This window comes from Rhizophagus irregularis, chromosome 6 (genome assembly GCF_026210795.1).
Source record: "Rhizophagus irregularis chromosome 6, complete sequence".
Classification (NCBI taxonomy): Eukaryota; Fungi; Glomeromycota; class Glomeromycetes; order Glomerales; family Glomeraceae; genus Rhizophagus; species Rhizophagus irregularis.
In genome coordinates this window covers 637,099-656,360 of record NC_089434.1, presented here as the reverse complement: position 1 = coordinate 656,360, position 19,262 = coordinate 637,099, and the positions used below count along the sequence as shown (strand labels likewise).

General features: G+C 29.5%; 4 protein-coding genes across 7 annotated transcripts; 3 read left to right on the top strand and 1 right to left on the bottom strand.

Annotated features, from left to right (window-relative positions):
* Positions 1-200: 200 nt before the first annotated feature.
* OCT59_025912 (uncharacterized protein) lies at positions 201-1,823 on the top strand (the record flags this gene model as incomplete). Of its 3 annotated transcripts, XM_066142813.1 has the most annotated exons (7): positions 201-422; positions 489-572; positions 636-737; positions 806-890; positions 963-1,037; positions 1,162-1,239; positions 1,303-1,823. In XM_066142813.1, the coding sequence occupies 7 exons, from the start codon at positions 201-203 to the stop codon at positions 1,821-1,823; spliced, it is 1,167 nt and encodes a 388-aa protein (XP_065992390.1). The 3 variants fall into 3 exon arrangements, with proteins under 3 accessions (XP_065992390.1, XP_065992389.1, XP_065992388.1); XM_066142812.1 differs by lacking the exons at positions 201-422; positions 489-572 and having other exon boundaries at positions 642-737; XM_066142811.1 differs by lacking the exons at positions 201-422; positions 489-572 and having other exon boundaries at positions 702-737.
* A 4,126-nt stretch (positions 1,824-5,949) lies between these two features.
* On the bottom strand, positions 5,950-9,057 carry OCT59_025911 (uncharacterized protein; the record flags this gene model as incomplete). 2 transcript variants are annotated; one of them, XM_066142810.1, is made up of 1 exon in its annotated part: positions 5,950-9,057. In XM_066142810.1, the coding sequence occupies one exon, from the start codon at positions 9,055-9,057 to the stop codon at positions 5,950-5,952; it is 3,108 nt and encodes a 1,035-aa protein (XP_065992387.1). The 2 variants fall into 2 exon arrangements, with proteins under 2 accessions (XP_065992387.1, XP_025168548.2); XM_025321565.2 differs by having other exon boundaries at positions 5,950-8,516.
* Positions 9,058-9,687: 630 nt separating this feature from the next.
* OCT59_025910 (uncharacterized protein) lies at positions 9,688-12,356 on the top strand (the record flags this gene model as incomplete). Its single annotated transcript, XM_066142809.1, has 9 exons — positions 9,688-9,775; positions 9,859-9,878; positions 9,956-10,271; positions 10,499-10,516; positions 10,578-10,676; positions 10,747-10,806; positions 10,992-11,552; positions 11,623-11,741; positions 11,809-12,356. 9 exons carry the CDS (start codon positions 9,688-9,690, stop codon positions 12,175-12,177), a joined length of 1,650 nt encoding a protein of 549 aa, XP_065992386.1. The 3' UTR covers positions 12,178-12,356.
* Positions 12,357-13,113: 757 nt separating this feature from the next.
* Positions 13,114-15,586, top strand: OCT59_025909 (uncharacterized protein; the record flags this gene model as incomplete). The annotated part of the gene is made up of 9 exons (XM_025321567.2): positions 13,114-13,171; positions 13,257-13,276; positions 13,357-13,666; positions 13,858-13,929; positions 13,985-14,083; positions 14,151-14,210; positions 14,281-14,841; positions 14,921-15,039; positions 15,112-15,586. 9 exons carry the CDS (start codon positions 13,114-13,116, stop codon positions 15,475-15,477), a joined length of 1,665 nt encoding a protein of 554 aa, XP_025168550.1. The 3' UTR covers positions 15,478-15,586.
* Between the last annotated feature and the right edge of the window lie 3,676 nt (positions 15,587-19,262).

The window sequence follows — 19,262 nt, the reverse complement described above, 5'->3', positions numbered from 1 at the left end:
TTCATATGATCTTTTTTATTTTAGAAGTTTTTTTTCCCAGGATTCATTACTTTTATTTTTCGAAAAATAAAGATTTTCTCTATAATGGAATATAATAATAGTGAAATGTCTGATTGTTCTTCCAATTCCGATGGTGGTTCTTTTATTAATTGTGAAAAGGAATCTACATTGAAAAAAATTGCAGAACTTAAAAAAAAATTATGAAACTTGAAAATACTTCTATGAAAAAGGAAAAGACAAAGAGAAAATTGAACCAAAAACTTGTAGATAAAGAATCTTTTGCCATAACAAATAAAACAAAAGGATCATCAAATCAAAGTCGTTTAAAGGATAAATCTTTTAATAATAAATCAAATAATAAAAGTCAGCCAACCCTCTCTGAAGAAGATGATACTGAATTTTCTAGTGATGAACCTAAACAGGTGGCAATTATTTTAAATATAACATTTTATTGTTATTTTTATTTATTATTTTAAAATATATAATAGCCAATATTCAAGAAGAAAAATATAAACTATCAAAAGATTCTTTCTTTTCTTCATATCCCAAAGAGTATTTGGCGTGGCTATGTGGTCAGTATATAATATTATTATTAATATTTGAGATAAATGTTTAACTTTAATATACTACTGCAGGAATCAATGAGACTTTTAGTAGCTGAAAAACTTTATCCTCTATGCCCTACCATCGAATATCGTGATATGCCTATTAATGAAATTAATAAATGCATTGATAAGGTAAATACTAACTGTAATCCTGAATTCCATTTATTTAACACTTTTTAACCAATTTTTTATTGTATTAGTTTCATAAGAAAAATCCATCCTTTCTAGAAACTGTTAGTGATTGGGCGGAACGTGAGATGATTTGTCGACATATAAATTATAGACGTAAGTTTATCTTAATTTAATATTGTTTTGTCATTATTCTGCTATTTTACTAAAATTTTCAACATTTTATAGGGTCAATTCTTAATCTTAGCGAAATGCATAAGATAAATATTTCTGTTAATAAAGCTAAGATCCGAAAACCAAATGGTAATAGTAAAAGAGCCAAAAAAGGAAATGAACTATTAACAAAAAATCGAATCATGGTAATTTTTAATTTTGATGAAATATTTTAAAATGAATCAAATTAATAACATTACTACCAATCAAACAGAACCATTATTGGTATCCAACAGCCCGAATATAGAAAGTTTGGAAAGGCTTGATAATAATAAATCTTTACCGAGTAAGAGTAAGCTCATAGATTCTTTAATACATATGTAATCAACTAAATATATAAAATATATTACAATAGAATTATTAGAAGCCGTTGATGTCTCCCCAGCTTATTCTAAACGTCCTGGCCATAAACATAGAATAACACAATCATCTGATAAAGAAGAAGCCATTGAAGACGTTGAAGTTGTAAGAATTCCTCCAGCAAAACGTCCTGGTCGTAAACGTAAGATAACACAGCTATCTGATGATGAAAAAGGTGTTGAGGACGTCGAAACTATCAGAATTCCTCCAGCAAAATGTCCTGGTCGTAAAACTAAAGCAGCACAGCCACCTGATGATGAAAAAGGTGTTGAAGACGTTGAAGTTGTAAGAATTCCTCCAGCAAAATGTCCTGGTCGTAAACGTAAGATAACACAACTATCTAATGATGAAAAAGGTGTTGAGGACGTTGAAACTATCAGAATTCCTCCAGCAAAACGTCCTGGTCGTAAAACTAAAGCAGCACAACCACCTAATGATGAGAAAGGTGTTGAAGATGCTGAAACTATCAGAATTCCTCCAGCAAAACGTCCTGGTCGTAAATGTAAAGCGGTATAACATTATTTAATATATTTATCTATGTATTTGATATTTTATAAATTAGTACATATTTAATATATTATACTTTAATATATTACATTCTATATATTTTATACATATGTAAAACAAAATATATACAAATGTATTTCGAATGCTAAATAAAAGTATTACGAGTTTGCTACAAATCATTTACAAATTTTGTATAAATGGATGCTCATAATTGTATTAAACTTGTTATGTTAAAATATATTACATTTTTTATACGAAAATTTGACAAATACTTTTTACTGGGCAATAGTTAGTTTTCCCATAACCTTTTCGTTCTCTTCATCTCTATAAAAAGTTTTATCCAGTATTATTTCTGTAAAAACTCTGTAAAAATAAGCTTTTCACAGATACATTCACGGAAAATATAAATAATTTGATAAATTCCATAATATTACCAAAATAGTACCTACGAAAGATTCTAGGCTATCGACAAAGTATAGCATGAACTAGTCCCCGTATACCTTGGATGTATTCGTCAAAAATTTACACCTCGTTCAGATTCATATAGTGTATTCTACTCACGGAAAAAAATGTTCATCACATATTTGTAATTTGCAGAACATATACATCATTATTTTAAATGTAAATGCAATATTTAACGCTAATGAAATCCATGAGATTTTTATCATAATGTGCAGCATTTATGATGAATATTCAATGCGAGCAATGTTAATGAGGAATTTATATTGTACTCGTGCTGCTTTCACATTTAATGGTAAAGTTGCAGTTGGATCCGTATAAAGTTATTAAATAAGTGAATAATATCATTCACTACAGAATTAGAAAGTTTACTCCCTTTTCACACTCTATTAATTCCCTTTCCATTTTCACTTCCCTTTCATTCTCCTCTTTCCTTTCATTCTTACCTCCCCTTTTTTTCTAACCTCTTTACTCTCCTTTGGCTGAACTATGATATTAAGACACAAATAGGTTGCAACCTGGAAACTAGTTTAATGTTTAATCGTATATAAAAAATATCATAAAATTATCCAATTGCGCTAAAATCATCAATATTGTTCTTGGAAATGTACTGTACTACTATATAAGTTTATTCACTTTCTGCAAAAAAAATTTTTACGTTCGTTTTCATGTTTTATTTGGGTACCTAAGAATTTCAGTGGTGGCACTATACAAAAAGATTATTATACCAATTGTACCATCAATTAAAAAACTTGAATAATCAGCATCACATGATCAGTTTGCCGATCGATCTCTTTTTTACTTAAAAAAACGAGGGGACCGTATTATCTGAAACTATTTTATGTGAATTTTCATTTCTTTTCGATATTTCCTCTTGTATTTTTGATTCATTCATTCCTTTAACTTATCCTTTCTAAATTGCTTAACTATATCCACTACTTCATATTCATTAAATAAATATATATAGAGAGAGAGAAAGAGAGATTTTGGTGACTTTACTTAAATACATGGTTTAAATAAATAAAAAATCAAATGTAATATTTTTTAAAAAGAGTTTTAAAAAAACATTCTAATATATTATAGGAACACCGGCTTTCTGAAATTAGACTTTTGAAAGGGTAAATTTTTTATTTTTATTTTTTCTAATTGTATTAAGAACGTTTCTAAGTAAACGCTTCTATTATAGGAACACTAGCTTTTTGAACTTAGACGAACTGGACTTTTGAAAGGTAAGTTTTGTTTTATTTCTTTTAAATGCATTAAAAAAAAATTTCTAACAAAATGTTCTTTTCTTTTTTTATTGATGAATTGGACTTTATAGACAGGTATATAATTACTATGGCGTGTGTGTGTTTTTTTTAAGGAAATGTCTTTGACGTTTCTTTTATTTTTTTTTTGTTTTTTTTTTAATTTAAAAGATTCTCTTTTTCGTAAGTTTCAAGGCGAAACTTACGTTTTTTTTTTTAATTATTTTTTTTTATTTTTTTTTAAAAAATTTTTTCCCTTTTTTTTGTAGGTATCGGTTGGTTCGACTGTGGATCTTAGATCTGGTAAGTTTCGAGGCGAAACTTAAAGATTTTTAAATTTTACTTTTTTTTATTTAATTTTTTCTCTCTTTTGTAGATATCGTTGGTTCGGCTGTGGATCTTAGATCTGGTAAGGGTTTCGGGAGAAACTTACAGATGTTTATAAATTTTTTTCTTTTTATTTTCTTATTTAATTTTTTTCTCTTTTTTTTATAGATATCGGTTCATGTTCCAAGATCTGGGTTGGAATTGGGTGGCTGTAGATATTGATCCTTCGGCTTGGACTTTAGACGCTAACATTTTGGACTTTCAGCTGGATGGACGTTACTTAGACTTTCTTCTTTCGTATGTCAGCTCTTGGAATAGATTGGTAAGTTTTGAAGCATTTGCTTCAATTCGAAACTTTTTAAATTTATTTTTGTTTTTTTCTATTATTTTGATTTTTTTTAATTTTTTTTTCTTCTTTTTTTGCAGGAATCGAGTTGTCTAAATTCTTGATAATATAATTGGTAAGTTTTGAAAGTAAATTTATTGATTTTTTTTCTTTTTTTTTCAGGTACCGGTAAATTGAGCTTTCCTTTTTTTCTTCTTTTTTTTGCAGGCACCGGTAGATTGAGCTTTCCGAATCCTGAACGGATATGATCGGTAAGTTTCAAAATGTTTCATTTCGTTTCAAAACTTTTTTAAATTCTTTTTGTAATTTTGTTTTAAAGAAACTACTTTTACAGAGATCGTAGCAATGGCTTAATGCGCAGTAACTGCATATATGTAATTTATTTACGATTACATAATGTGGTCACTATGTATTTATAACGTAGTTACTGCGCATTAAGCCATCGCTACGATCTTGTAGTTTCTGTAAAGTAACTGTTTAATCAATTTTGGTCAGCTTCTTGGGTAATATTCGAAACTTAATTAAATTTTTTTTATTTTTTTAAGAAATGTTAACTAACGTTTCTTGTTCCTTTTTTTTTATAGAATCTGGCAGTTTTGTTTTTGCTTCCAATTATCTGAGTGAGTTTCGAAATGTAACTATTTTTTTTATTTTTTTCTTTTAACGAAACGTTTAATAACATTTTGTTCTTTTTTTTGTAGATTTTTCAGCTGCTTGGATCTCCTTGTGTCTATGGGTGAGTTTCAATTTTTCATTGATTTTTTTATCGAAACATTATCATATTAATATTTCGTTCTTTTTTTGTAGTACAAAAAATAATAAAGTAACGCGTCTTGCAAAAACAACAATTTTTTGATTAATTTACGAAAAGATTTTTTACTTTCTCAACATAATAAGAAAATTTAATGCTTTTATCAATTCTCATTTTTTTCTTTTTTATTTATTATATCCAAAATTCATTAAATATGCTATTTCTTTTAGAATTTTGTTTCTTGCGTGAGATTATACTATTATAGAGGTAAGTCTTGAATTTTTATCTTTGGTTAGGCTTTAAACTAACCATTTCTTTATTTTAGATTTTAAAATGTTTTCTTCTTTTAGTAAACGGTAATTTCAGTAGGCTTCTAAGAATACGAAGCGTAAGATTAATATTTTTATTTTTTTCATTGCTTTTTTTTTATTAATAATTGATCAACTTTAACTTTGAACTTACTTTTCTTTTAGATTACTCAATTTTGCGTGCAGTATTTCGATTTGATTTGACTTAGGATTTTTTTTGTAGATACAATTTTGGTTGGATGAACATTTTTCCCGTAACTTCCCGATGTACTGATGTATTTACAAGCGTCGTTAATAAATTAAGTTTATAAGTTTATATCAATATATTTATGGATAAATTAAAAATGTAACAATTGTATAACATCATATTGTATACCGGGTTATCAAAAATATCAGCACGCAACGAAAATCAAAGAAAATGTGTATAACAAAATGACTAGTAAAGACGCTGCGGATAGACATTGCATAAAGCTTATGAATTAACATGAAGTGTTCTACGCTTACGCTTTGGACAATTAACAAAGTCATACATTTTTATTAACTTTGTACTAGTGCGATAACTTTGAAGAATTGTCAGACTCATAGAACTATGTTAAAATTTTATTGATATTTTCCGATAAAACAAATAATAAGGATAATAATACAGTAATAACAATTATCAATAACGATAATGACAAAGAGGGTTATTATATAGTAATTATTCATCTAGAGTGTTCATGACAACTTGCGCTGGAACTATCACTTTCTCGTTAGATTGATTAATATTGGATCCAATTAGGGGAAATGCGCAAATGTCGAATCGTAAATCATCAGTTTCATTTTCGTCCCAAGATGCTTCCATTCTTAATGTATTGATCATTGTACCTTTTGGAAGCCAATCCCAAGTTGCGATAGGTTGTTGTACGTTTAATCTGAAAAAAAATATATTGATAACTTCCCTAATAATCTTATTTATCTCTTCTGTACTTTTTTTCAATCTTTCTGGATTTTTAAATTCTCGATAACGATTCATTAAATTCGAAATATAATCTCGTAATTTCACAATAAATTGATGTTCTTTACTGTCATTTACGTCTTTAAAAGTTTGGGAAAATCCACGATTTCCAAGAATAGCATAAACTTGCTGACGTAATTTAGTTGGAATAGCTTCGCTAACTCTATCAGTTCCGACGCGAATCTTTGTAAATAATTCTGTCATCGTCAACAGTTTATCAGTTGTATTGAAAATTTCTGCTTCTAAATACGGCTGTTGATTCTCGTTATTCTCTGCTTCTAAGTCCAACTGTTGTTTATCTGTTGCATTTGAATTTTTTGTTAAGTTGAAATATGCTTCTGTTTTTTCGATGATGGTCTCAATCACAGCACGTTCTAACACTCCAGAAATCAAGTTTTTGCTTATTTCATTAGTGGGTAAACAATCATATTTTTTCATGAGTTCTTTTAGCTCCCGATTATTAATTTTAACTTCTCTCTTTACATTACAAAAACTTACTAATTTTTCATGTAACTTACGAATATCATCTGATAGCTGGCTGGTGCTATTAGAATCTTGATTTCCTAGATGAAATGATGTTGCATCACCTAATTCCGATTGATATTTGGTGACTTCTTCCCTTAATTCAGTAATTTTGTCTCCTAAATCTTCACACCTTTTTTTATACTCTCCATTTTGCAATTTCAACACTTGATTTTGCGATTTCAAGTTTTCATACTCATTTTCAAACGCTTGATTTTGCGATTTCAAGTTTCCACACTCATTTTCAAACGCTTGATTTTGCGATTTCAAGTTTCCACATTCGTTTTCAAACACTTGATTTTGTATTCTTAACTTTTTACACTCTTCCTCAAGCGCTTGATTTCGCGATAGAATATCGTTCATTAATTCTTCTGATTCATTTCTCCTTGTGCTATTGCAAGAATTAGTGTCGACGGGTCCTAAACGAGATTCATAAGCTTTTTTAATTATTATATAATAATCAACGTTTATTCTTATTGGTCTGACAACTTGCTCAATGACTACTTGTTTGTTGGCTTGAGCTTGGTTTAAAAAATTAGTATAATTTTCCTTATCAATTACATAACACTCCTCGCCTAAAAAATTTAACCGTCCTAAGACTTGACGTTGTGTGAAATTTTGAAGTATTAATTCAACTTGTTGTTCTGGAGTTGGGTCTTTTTGTCGATCGATTTTTAAAATATATTTATCGTAAACTTCTTTATTTATTCCAATATATTCTTCTTTAATTCTTGTTGGTCTAAATTCTTTATTATTAATAATAATATTCCTAAAAAATTTATTATAATTTTCTTTACAAATTAAATAATACCCTTTAGACTTATCAAGTTCATTTACGAGTCCCATAAAATTTTGGATTTGCTGATCGTTTTGAAAATAGCTAGTATATACATCTTTTTTTATTGCGTAATAATCTTCTTGAACAGATATATTATTGCTTATGACTTGTTCCTTGAGTTCCTTGGGAATTCTTTCCGAAATAATATATTTGTAACTTTCTTTATTAATTCCATAAACCTCTGTGTTATTATGATTGATTAATTTTGCATTAAGTCGTTCTACGAATTGTTGGAATCGTAAGTGATTATAAATTTTGTCGTAGGCTTTTTTGTCTATTATATAATATTCCTTATTTATCTTGATTTTTCTTATAATTTGTTCGTCACTTAAACCCTTCCCATAGGCTTCGCCAATTATATAAGTTTCCCCATTAAGACAATTTACTGGACCCAAGATTTGTCGTTGCATGTGTTGTAACTTCCCAGAAGTGATTTGTTGCAGAATGTCATCGTAAATTTCTTTACTTATTACATTATATTCTTCTTTAATCTTTACTTGACCTTCAGGTTGTTGGTTTGAAAGTTTGAAAAAATACTCGTAATTTTCCTTATCAATTATATAGCAATCCTTGTTAAAATAATTTAAATGCCCTATGACTTCTTGCTGCATGAATGATAATTCATCTTGCTGTTCTGGAATTTGTTGACCGTTTATCATGTTTTGCAAAAGATTATAAGTTTCCTCATTCATTTTATAATACTTTTCATGGCGCACTTCCTTTCCTTTATTAAGATCTTGAATTTTCGTTACAAAGTGATTATAATTATCTTCACTAACTAAGTAACTCTCCATACCCTTATAAAGTTTTTCTGATACAATTTTTTGCAGGAGTTTTCGTATTTGTTCATTTTGCATATTAAGATACTTATCATATCTTTTTTTGCTTATTATATAATAAACTTCATTAACCACCAGCTTTGTTTTTTTAATTGCAGGAATTATTTCTAAAATATATTCATAATTTTCTTTACTAATTCCGTAAAACTCTGTGTTATTATAATTTATTGGTCGCACAAGTTGTTGCATGAATTGTTGAAGTTGCTGCTTTATTTTTTGATCATTTTTCAAAAGATACTCTCCGTAAGCTTCTTCACTTATTGCGTAATAAACATCATCAATATATACATATCCCATAACCCTATCTTTAACTTTAATTGAACTAGATAAAGCATAAATCTCTTTATTTTGGTAATTTATTGGACCAAAGACTTGCGTTTGCATACACTGTAAGTCTGAGGTGCTTTGTTGCTGATCGTTTATATATAGTTTGAAAGTTTCATTGCTTATTAGATAATATCTTCTTACGCAATTTAACTTTCCTAAAATTTTATCGGAAGAATGTTTATAATTTTCTTGACTAATTATGTAACACTTTTTATCTAAATATTTTATTGGCCCTAAGACCTGCTTTTGCATGGTTTCGTCAAAGTGTGTGCTTGTATTGCCCATCTTTATGGAAGAAACAACTTAAAAACGAAAATCTGACGCATCTATATATATATGTAATTCCATCAATCAATGCGTGTGATTTTGATTATTAATAAAGTTCATCGTTCTAGCACTTTGTTTAATAACACAGGAAGTACAAATAATACGTGCATTACAGCCTTATAGATTATAATAGATAATCATCAACGGAAATAATAAAAATGGAATTTTGTTTTGATATTTTTTTTGTCACACGTGATATGCATTCCGATTATTTTGGCTGATATTATTGTAGACCTAGATCAGCCCGCATTAAGACGTGGCCAGGCCAGAATTATCAAACATTTTTTACTATAATTGGTAATTTTTATCGGAATAAAATCGGAATTTTTTCCGAATTTTTCGGCCAGGTTTGTCAGCATAAGTAACTAACCATATAAGGATGATTAAAGAAAGCAATTAGTATTGTACACTGTATGTATTCGGAATTATTATTCCTCATAAATAAAGTTTTTTGGGGTTTCATTTGAAATAAGCATTGTGGCTTCATTTGTGTCACGTATGTTATTCGCTAGATATCATTTATAAATAAATGAATAAATAAATATATATACAATACTTTCAGCACATTTACTTATTTCAATAGATAAAATGTCTCATTCAAGAAAAACTCCATTACTAAGCATTCCGATTGAGTTTGAACCTCCTGTAGAGGATATACGTGTAGTTGTTGGAATAGGTAAAAAGCGACACTAACAAAATTTTATCAATGCTTAATAAATAAAATAATCTTTCATATTTTTTTTATTAACCAAACCTTAGATTTTGGTACAACATTTTCGGTAAATTGAGAAATTACTGTTTTTTGATTTTTTTTTTCGCCTCCAATCGACTAACATCACGTTACTTTTCCCGCTAGGGTTTTTCTTATGCTTTCGTTAAACCTGAAAATAGGAAAGTAGATATTGTAGTAAATGATAATTGGCCTGGAATCAAAGGTCCTGCGAAAATTAATACTGTATTACAATACGACGATGACTATGAAGATGTTATCACATGGGGAGCTAATGCGTTAGCCATTGAGCCTTCCAGAAGAGACAAAAATAATAAACAACCACCAAAACCGATCGAATTGTTTAAATTTCATTTAGGAGACGTACCAGAAGAAGAGAAACCCACATTACCGGATGGAATGACTCCTGAGAAAGCGATAACCGACTACCTTCGTGAAATGGGTAATTAACAGTGTTTTCTTACGCTTATGGTATAAAATTGGTTCGAAAATTAATTTTATGACAAATTATTTTTTTTTTCTAGGAAAGGTATGATGATAAAAATAGATATCCTCTTTTCATTCAAATACGTCATGAATAAATTTTTGTAATTTGGATTTGATAGGTGATCCAACAAGAAATTAAACGTTGTTGGCCTGATATTGATTTTTATCGTCACGTACGGATAGTTGTCACTGTACCCGCCGGTAATCTGGTTAATTCTTAAAATGTACTACACATATGCGAAATACTAAATATTATGTTTAGGATTCACTGAGGAGGCTAAAACAACTATGAGACGATGTTTATATGGCGCCGATTTAATTAAGAGGATTGGTACATTATGTCTCCAATTTACCACTGAACGTAAGAAATAAAATTAAACTCCGAAAACCATGCAATTCATCGCCTTATGACATTTGATTTTATTTTATAGCGGAAGCCGCAGCGATTTATTGTATGAGTACATTAGAAGAACATGGATTAACAACTGGAGGTATATACCATTAAGCAGGGTTTAGAAAATGTTTTCGTACAGTTCCTCCTTAATCAGATGTGCAATCCAGGAGAAGAGAAACAGAACTGTACGAATGTTTCGTCGTTTTCGCAACCCTGCCATTAAGCTTCTTTTATTGTTACCTTATTTTGTTATTAATTTTCTAAATAATACGGCTTAATTAGCAAAATATTTGATTGTCGATTGTGGAGGGGGAACAGTAGATTTAACCGTTAGAAAGTTATTATCAGAAAGCCGATTAAGAGAGATGACAATGAGTACATGTGGATATCACGGTGGATCCTACGTAGATAAAAATTTTCTAGAATTTTTTGAGAGTAAAGTAGGTAAATCTGCTATGGACATGTTAAAGAAAAACCACTACAGTCAGGTCAATTATTTGGTGCAACAATTTTGCTTTCAAGTTAAAATACCATTCACTGGAGATAAAGCCGAATTCAAAACTTACGAATTAGATATTGATAGAAAATGCCCGGCTGTCAAGAAATACGTCGACGGAACGCAAAGAGATGAATTAGTTGTAAATGATTGGATTATTGATCTTGATTTTGAAACTGTAAAATCGTTTTTTGATAAGGTGATCGAGTCGATCTTGACTTTAATTGAGCAACAGTTGAAAAAATGTACGAGTTGTTCAGTAATGTTTTTGGTTGGAGGATTTAGTGAGTCTAAATATTTTCAATCCAGAGTTAAACAAAATTTCGAAAACCAAATTAAAATAGCAGGTATGTTTATTGTTTGTTGGTTAATAAAAAAAAGAGACGAAACATTCAATTTGTTTTAAATTTGTCACAGTCCCACCTCGTCCAGTTATTGCAGTTGTAAATGGTGCATGCGAATATGGGCTTAATATGAAGTCCATAAGCACGAGAGTATTAAAATGGACATATGGAGTCGAAATTGCACCTAAATGGGTGAGCAGCAATAACGTAAAAAAAAAAATCAAAATAATATGTTAATTTTTTTTTTTTGGAATTTCAGCAAGCCAGTGATCCACCTGATCGTAAAATGTCGAATGGTCGAATCAAAAAATTTAGTTTAATAGTTAAGAAAGGGACAGAAGTGAATGCAACCGATGAATATTCGCAGAGTTTTAGTCCACCAGAACCAGATGCTACTACACTAAAATTCACCATCTATTATACTTCCAAAGATGATGCAACATATTGTGATGAACCTGAAATGAATTCATTGGGTAGTTTCAATATTGAACTGCCTGATCCTCACTTAGGAATGAATCGCCCTGTTTTATTGACACTATGTTTCGGTTCTATGGAAATTGTTGCAACAGCAAAAAATCAAACGACTGACGAAGATTATCGTACGACGTTTTCTAGTGCGGAAATTTAGATAATTTATCAATATCAACTATGTTATATATAGCGAATAAAAATGTTATTTATAAATATAATAATAACAATGTATAATTAAATTATTTTTTTAAAAAAAAGAACTTCATCTTCAGTTCACGCACGTTAGTATAATAAATTTACGATTTCATTTTTCTGAACATTCTATTGAATGAATCTCAAACTTCGTTAAAGTTACGTGCTATTTATTTATATAAAATGTGCCAAATGTGAAATATCTCGATAAACGACTATACTGCTAAATTCATTATATAAATTACCTGTTATTTTAACGAACTTTCAATCATTTTTCGTATATTCTTAATTTTATTAAAATGAAGTATAACTATGGAAGTAAATCGGAAATACTACGCCATCGATATTGCTTTATTTTTTTTTCTTCAATGCTAATGTCAGTAACTTACGTTATAGGTTTGAAATTTGAAATTTTTTTGCATGCGAAACTTAAAATCTTTTATATTTAGTGATAGAAATTAAATAATTAGATGTAAAAATTTACAGAAGCAAAGAAGTAACTGGGCGTGATGCTGAGACCCGCATTACTCCCTCCTTCATCAGTTCGCGGAATCATACATTTCAACATTTCATTCGATAATCTTGGGTTAGATGTATGATTTTTCATTTGATATGCAATTATACATTTTAAATGCAAAACATCGGAATCATGTAACACAAAATATTATCTAAGCTTGATAAAAGCATGTTTTCATATGAGTGACCTAAACAAAACCAGATGTAAATCTTTTCTTTTTTAATAATTCCCGGTGATTGAGTGATTGAGTGAAATGGTCACCTATAAAAGGAATTATTTCAACCTTATTTACGTTTAAAAACTCCGAAATTTCTTTTGGTTTATATACGTGCAGTACGTTCGATACATTTATTATTAGTACATAAAATTTTCTCCCACAAAAAAATGATTCCAATTGAGTATGAACCTCCGGTAGAGGATGCACGTGTAGTTATTGGGATAGGTAAAATCCAAGCAATATCTTAGTTATTTATTATTATTAGCAAAATTTATTATTTTTATTAATAAATCGTCTTTTTCATTCTTAGATTTTGGCACAACATTTTCGGTAATTTTTTTAAGCTATCGTTTGTCAATATCCGAATAACTAGTAATGATAACGTCACAATCGTCACATTCTTTTACTAGGGTTTTTCTTTCGCCTATATTAAACCCGAAAAGGAGAAAATAGAAATTGTAGTGAACGATAATTGGCTGGGAATTAAAGGTCCTATGAAAACAAATACCGTATTGCAATATGACGAAGACTATGAAGACGTTATTGCATGGGGAGCTAAGGCACTAGCTGGCGAACCTTCCAAAAAAGCTAAGAATAATCAACCAAGACCGGTTGAGTTGTTTAAACTTCATTTAGGTGACGTCCCGGAAAGCAAAAAGCCTAAATTACCGGATGGAATTACTCCTGAGAGAGCAATAACTGATTATCTTCGTGAAATGGGTAATTAACTGTGTATCCTTCGGCTTTTATGCTCACTGATTTTTTGGGTCCAAAAATTAATTGCGTGGCGAAAATTATTATTATTATTATTATTATTTAGGAAAGGTATAACGATAAAATACATTGTACTTCTCATCCAGTTATATAGAACAAGTTACCAGTTGGTTTTGTGATTTCGTAGGTTATAAAAGATGAAATCAAACGTTGTTGGTCTAATGTTGATTTTTACCATCACGTGCGAATTATTGTTACCGTGCCTTCTGGTAAGTTTATAAAAACGTACTGTATATATGCAAATATTAAAAATTATTATTTTAGGATTCTCTGAGAAAACAAAGTCAATAATGAGAAAATGCTTATTTGATGCCGGATTGATCAAAAGGATTGGTACACTAGGTCTTCAGTTTACCACCGAACGTAAGAATAAATACTGTGTAATTCATTTTCATGTGATATTTTGATAATACTCGGTTTGATTTTATAGCGGAAGCAGCAGCGATTCATTGTATGAGTATATTAAAGGAACACGGGTTATCAACTGGAGGTATATATTATTAAGCCTTTTTTAGTTCATTTTTATAACCTTACAAATAATTATATTATTTTATATTTAGCCAAATACTTAATTGTTGATTGTGGTGGAGGGACCGTGGATTTAACCGTTAGGAAATTATTACCAGATAATAAGTTAGGAGAAACGACTATGAGATCAGAAGATTTTTGCGGTGGATCCTATGTAGATGATAAATTTCTAGAATTTCTTGAAAAGAAAGTAAGTAAATCTGCGATGAACGAGCTAAAAGAGAAAAACTACGGCCAGGTCAATTATATGGTACAGCAATTCTGTTTTCATGTTAAAATTCCATTCACTGGCGAAGAGTCCGACTTCGGAACTTTTGAGTGGGACATTGAGAGAAAGTGTCCGGCTCTTAAGAAATATGTTACCGGATCTGAAAAAAATAAACTGCGTGAGGATGATTGGATTATTGATCTCGATTTTAAGACAGTAAAAGGGTTTTTTGATCCAGTGATCGATAAGATTTTGAAATTGATTAAGGACCAGTTGAAGAAATGTCCGGATTGTTCAATGATGTATTTGGTCGGAGGTTTTAGCGAATCGAAATATCTTCAAACTAGAGTTAAACAAGCATTCGAACACAAAATCAAAATAGCAGGTATGTTCGTTGTCTGTTGGTAGTTGATAAAAAGGAGAGCGAGTACATTCAATTTATGCTTAAACGTTCTTCATTACAGTCCCACCTCGTCCGGTTATTGCGGTTGTAAGTGGTGCGTGTGAATATGGACTTGATACAAAAGCAGTGAGCACTAGAGTATTGAAATGGACATATGGAGTTCTAATTTCGCCTAAATGGGTAAGCGTCAATAAAATAAAAAAGCAAAGAGTCTAGCAAGAGTACAGCATTAATTTTTATTTTTAATACTAGCAACCTGGTGATCCACCATCTCGTAAAGATAGCAATGGTAGAATCGACAAATTTTTTTTAATGGCCGAGAAAGAAGTACAGGTGGATGTAGACAAAGAATTTTCTGAGCGTTTATATCCGTCTTATCCAAATCAAACCTCCATAGACTTCTGCATTTATTACACTTCCAAATATAGTGCAACATATTGTGATGAGCCCGAGATGAATTTCTTGGGTAAGTTCAATGTTGATCTACCCGACGTTCACTTGGGAACAAATCGTCCCGTGATGCTGACTCTACGTTTCGGATCCATGGAAATTTTTTTAAAAGCGACGAATGAAACTAATCGTAAAGTTTATCGCACAACATTCTGTAGCACAGAATGATTTCGTATACTTAATATAATGTATAATTTATTATAATATATATATGCATTGAATTATTTTTGTATATTAAAATTATAAAAAGAAATTAAGTAATTACTATGAAAAGTTTAATTGGTTATTTTTCCTAACAAATATAATATTTGACAGTGTTTCATCACGGCAGATTTATGAAATACCCAAAATTTGTCCGTCATGTCCGTCATGTCACCAAATTTAAATATTGATCACCAAATTTTGGCGAATTTACTAATGAACAGTGTAAGACCTGCGCCCGTAGTAAACTACGTTGCCACCGCAGTCTTAACAAAAAACGATGTTTTATTAATAATATGATAAATTACACAAATATGATATAATGATTGGTTTAATATAATGTAATAAAAAAAATAAAAATAGAATTCTGGAAGTGCTTTTTCCTTAATCGAATTTATCCCCTATTTATATAATAAAATAAATTCCCAAAATATTTCCTAAGATTTTTCCCTTTTTCCTTTTTGATGTTTTTCAATTAGGACTTTCTCACATTTACCCTTAATTAGTTAATAGATCTTTTTCTCATCATCATTAGAATTTCAAAAATTTCATTTTTCGTTTTTCGTAAAAATTAGTTTTTCAAGATTTTTAACCTCTGACCTTTTTCCTCATTTCTTATGTCGATAAACATAATAATTCCCATTTCTAAAAATATATATCCTATTAAATTCAACTTGATAGTAACGTTATTTTGGACCGCAGTTAATCCTTTTAATATGGTCTTTCCGGACCGCAGTTGATAAAAATACACAAACTAACTATAATACTGCATCCCACAATTAATAAATTCCTTAGGTAAATTACGGCATTACAATAGGGATTGGAATCGATTAATCGCAAATCGACAAAACATAGTAAAATCGATTCTCGAGAATCGATTCTCAGCATTTTTTTACATATAAGTTAACCTGACTCTAAAGTAATTTTTCATGCCGGCCAAGTGCTGATTATTTTTGCTGAAATTAGAAACTGATTCAAAGTCAGATTGGTCGTCTATAAGAAAAATCTTGAAAAGATTCGATTTTCGATTCCAATCCCTACATTACAACAGTCAAAATAAACCCGGAAAGTTTTTTTGTATACCAAATCTTTCTATGTATTGAGGATGCGTCATTATTTGACATTTTTTTTATGCAAATTCGTATATTGCCTCAATATGGAAAAAACTTAATCAATATCATAATCAATTTAATTCCCGAGGGTGCAACAGGGGATTTTTGCTTATTCATAAATCCGCCGCAATGTTGTCCTTAAAAATGGAATTTATAGCTTTAATTAAATTTCGTGCCCGTATCTTTTTTGGTGACATGGCATGACAAGAACATTAAATTGATAATCATGAATTTCAAATCTTAAACTGAAAAAAGGTATGTATTTTTTTTCATTTTGCAAAGAACGGTAACTTAAGACGAATCACATTTAAATTGTGAATATTTAATAATAGACGGAAGGAGTATCTCGGTTTTCAATGGACAATTTTTTTGATATGTTAAATGGGTGATAATCCAATTTTTTTGTATTTGGATTTATCTTTAGATACCCCTCATCGTCAAAATATGGCCGTTTTTCTAAAGCTTTATCAATAGAAGTAGCACCAACACCATCATGAGTGTTCAACAACCTATTTCTATATCAAAAGTTGGGATTGGTCTCCTTGATAATGGCAAATTTTGCCCGTGGGGAAAACGGATTCAAAATGTTTTTAAAATTTTCTTTCGAAATGATTATAACACCTTCTCTTGGTACCCCATCATATGGTTGTGAAGTGAACATAATTGTAACAGGTATATAAGTACAATCATTAATAAATTTATGAAAACCTTCTAAATTAAAAGTGAAAGGAGATAAAACGGAATAAAAAGGAACAAAGGAATAAATAAAAGAAAAGGGACAAAAAAAAGATAGGGAATAATAGAGGAACGAAAAAAAAATAGAGGGAATAAAAGAAAGTCACTATCTATAAAGAAAGAAAAGAAACTTGTTAAACTTGTTAATATTGTTTTAAAAATAAAAAGAATATAACATAATAAGACGGAAGGAAGACTCACCTTATTCTCAATACGAAACTTTTATTAATTTCATATCTGAAGAAGGAAGTGAAGTTAGCAAGACAAAAGAACGTGAAAAATAGGTAAATAACAATAAATTGACAACTACCTTAAGAACTTTAGAAATAGCATTACAGGAAACTTCAGGGCCAAGAAAAAAGATACTGTATTTTCACTTAACGTCAATTAACAAAAAAACATATATGACGTTAAAAAGACTTACTGGAAGTTCTTAAGCTGAAAGGAACTACCTACAAAGAAATAAAAGGTTAGTTAACGTTAATTAATAAAAAATATATATATATTATCTGTGAAAAATAATTCACGTCTAAAAAAAGAATTTCTGATAAACAAATAAACATTAATAACTTTCCATTTTTTTATTATTTTTCTTTTTTTAAAAAAAAATAGATTACGGCCTGACTAACTGAAGGATGAATAAAGGAATAAGGTAAGTAGTTTGTGAGTTAGAGTAGTGGTTAGGGGATTAGAGTATGTTAATTTACTAACGTTCTTTTCTTTTTTTTTCTTGTAGATATCTTTCTAGACGCGGATTTTGACTTTGAACTCCAGTATGGAAAGGTGTAGGTGGGAATTGTGATTTGAGAACGTTAGATCTATATTAACATTTCTTTCTTTTTTTTTCTTATAGGTACTAATATCTTTCTGGACTTTGGACTTCAGTCGGTATGAAAAGGTGTGAGTGGGAATTATGATTTAGTAAGACGATCCTTTCTTTTTCTCGTGGGTAACTTTCTGGACTAGAATATGAACTTTAGACTCTCATGTGAGTAGGCTTTATGGTTTGGGAACGTTAGTAAGTTTTATGATTAACAATTAGAGGTGACCTTTCTCTCATAATTTGCTGAATTTATTTTCTTTGATATTTTTGTAATTTTATAGTTCTTTATAAAGATTTTAAAGTTTTTATTTAAATTGAATAAATTATAATAAATACATTAATGAGTTTAAAATTACATAATAGGGTGGCATTGTTATGTTAGGTGTACAAAAAACTGTATAAATGTTTATGATTATTAAGATTATATTCTACATTTTGTTTTATTGAAGTATACTCCCTTTTTAATCATAAATCATTATATGAATGAGAAATAAATTTTTTTATTAGTGAAACGGTTTTTTTCGTCTATTTCATTTAAAACTTATAAGTTTTACGAACGTAGATTTATTGATTTAACATAACATGTTATATAATCACAAGTCCGTTTATCAGATGATTTTCTGGTAATTTTGCGCAATGAAAATTATAAGACTTTTTTCTTAACGCAAAGTAATCAAATCCGCCGATATGACCAAAATTTTTTGTAATTTTTGATAAAAATCAAATTTCATGTCTTTCTCAAAAATTATTAAATTGTATTAAATGTGTAATTAAGTGTACTTAAAAACGCAAAATATATATATTCATAAATTAAAGAATTACGCATAATCAGAAAGAAAGGAAGCAGGGTTAGGATCATCCCAAAAAGAAATTGAGATGACGTTAGTGTATCAATGGAAGAAAATGAATGAGTTAACACGAGATAGTATAGAAATATTTCCTTCGCTTCGCTCAAGAAAATTACCGTTATTAAATTTTTTCCAAATATCCAAATGTCCAACGTATACTTTTGCATCATTCCTATGGATTGACTGACATGACATACATCTACTTTATTTACTAAGAATTGAATCAATTTAATG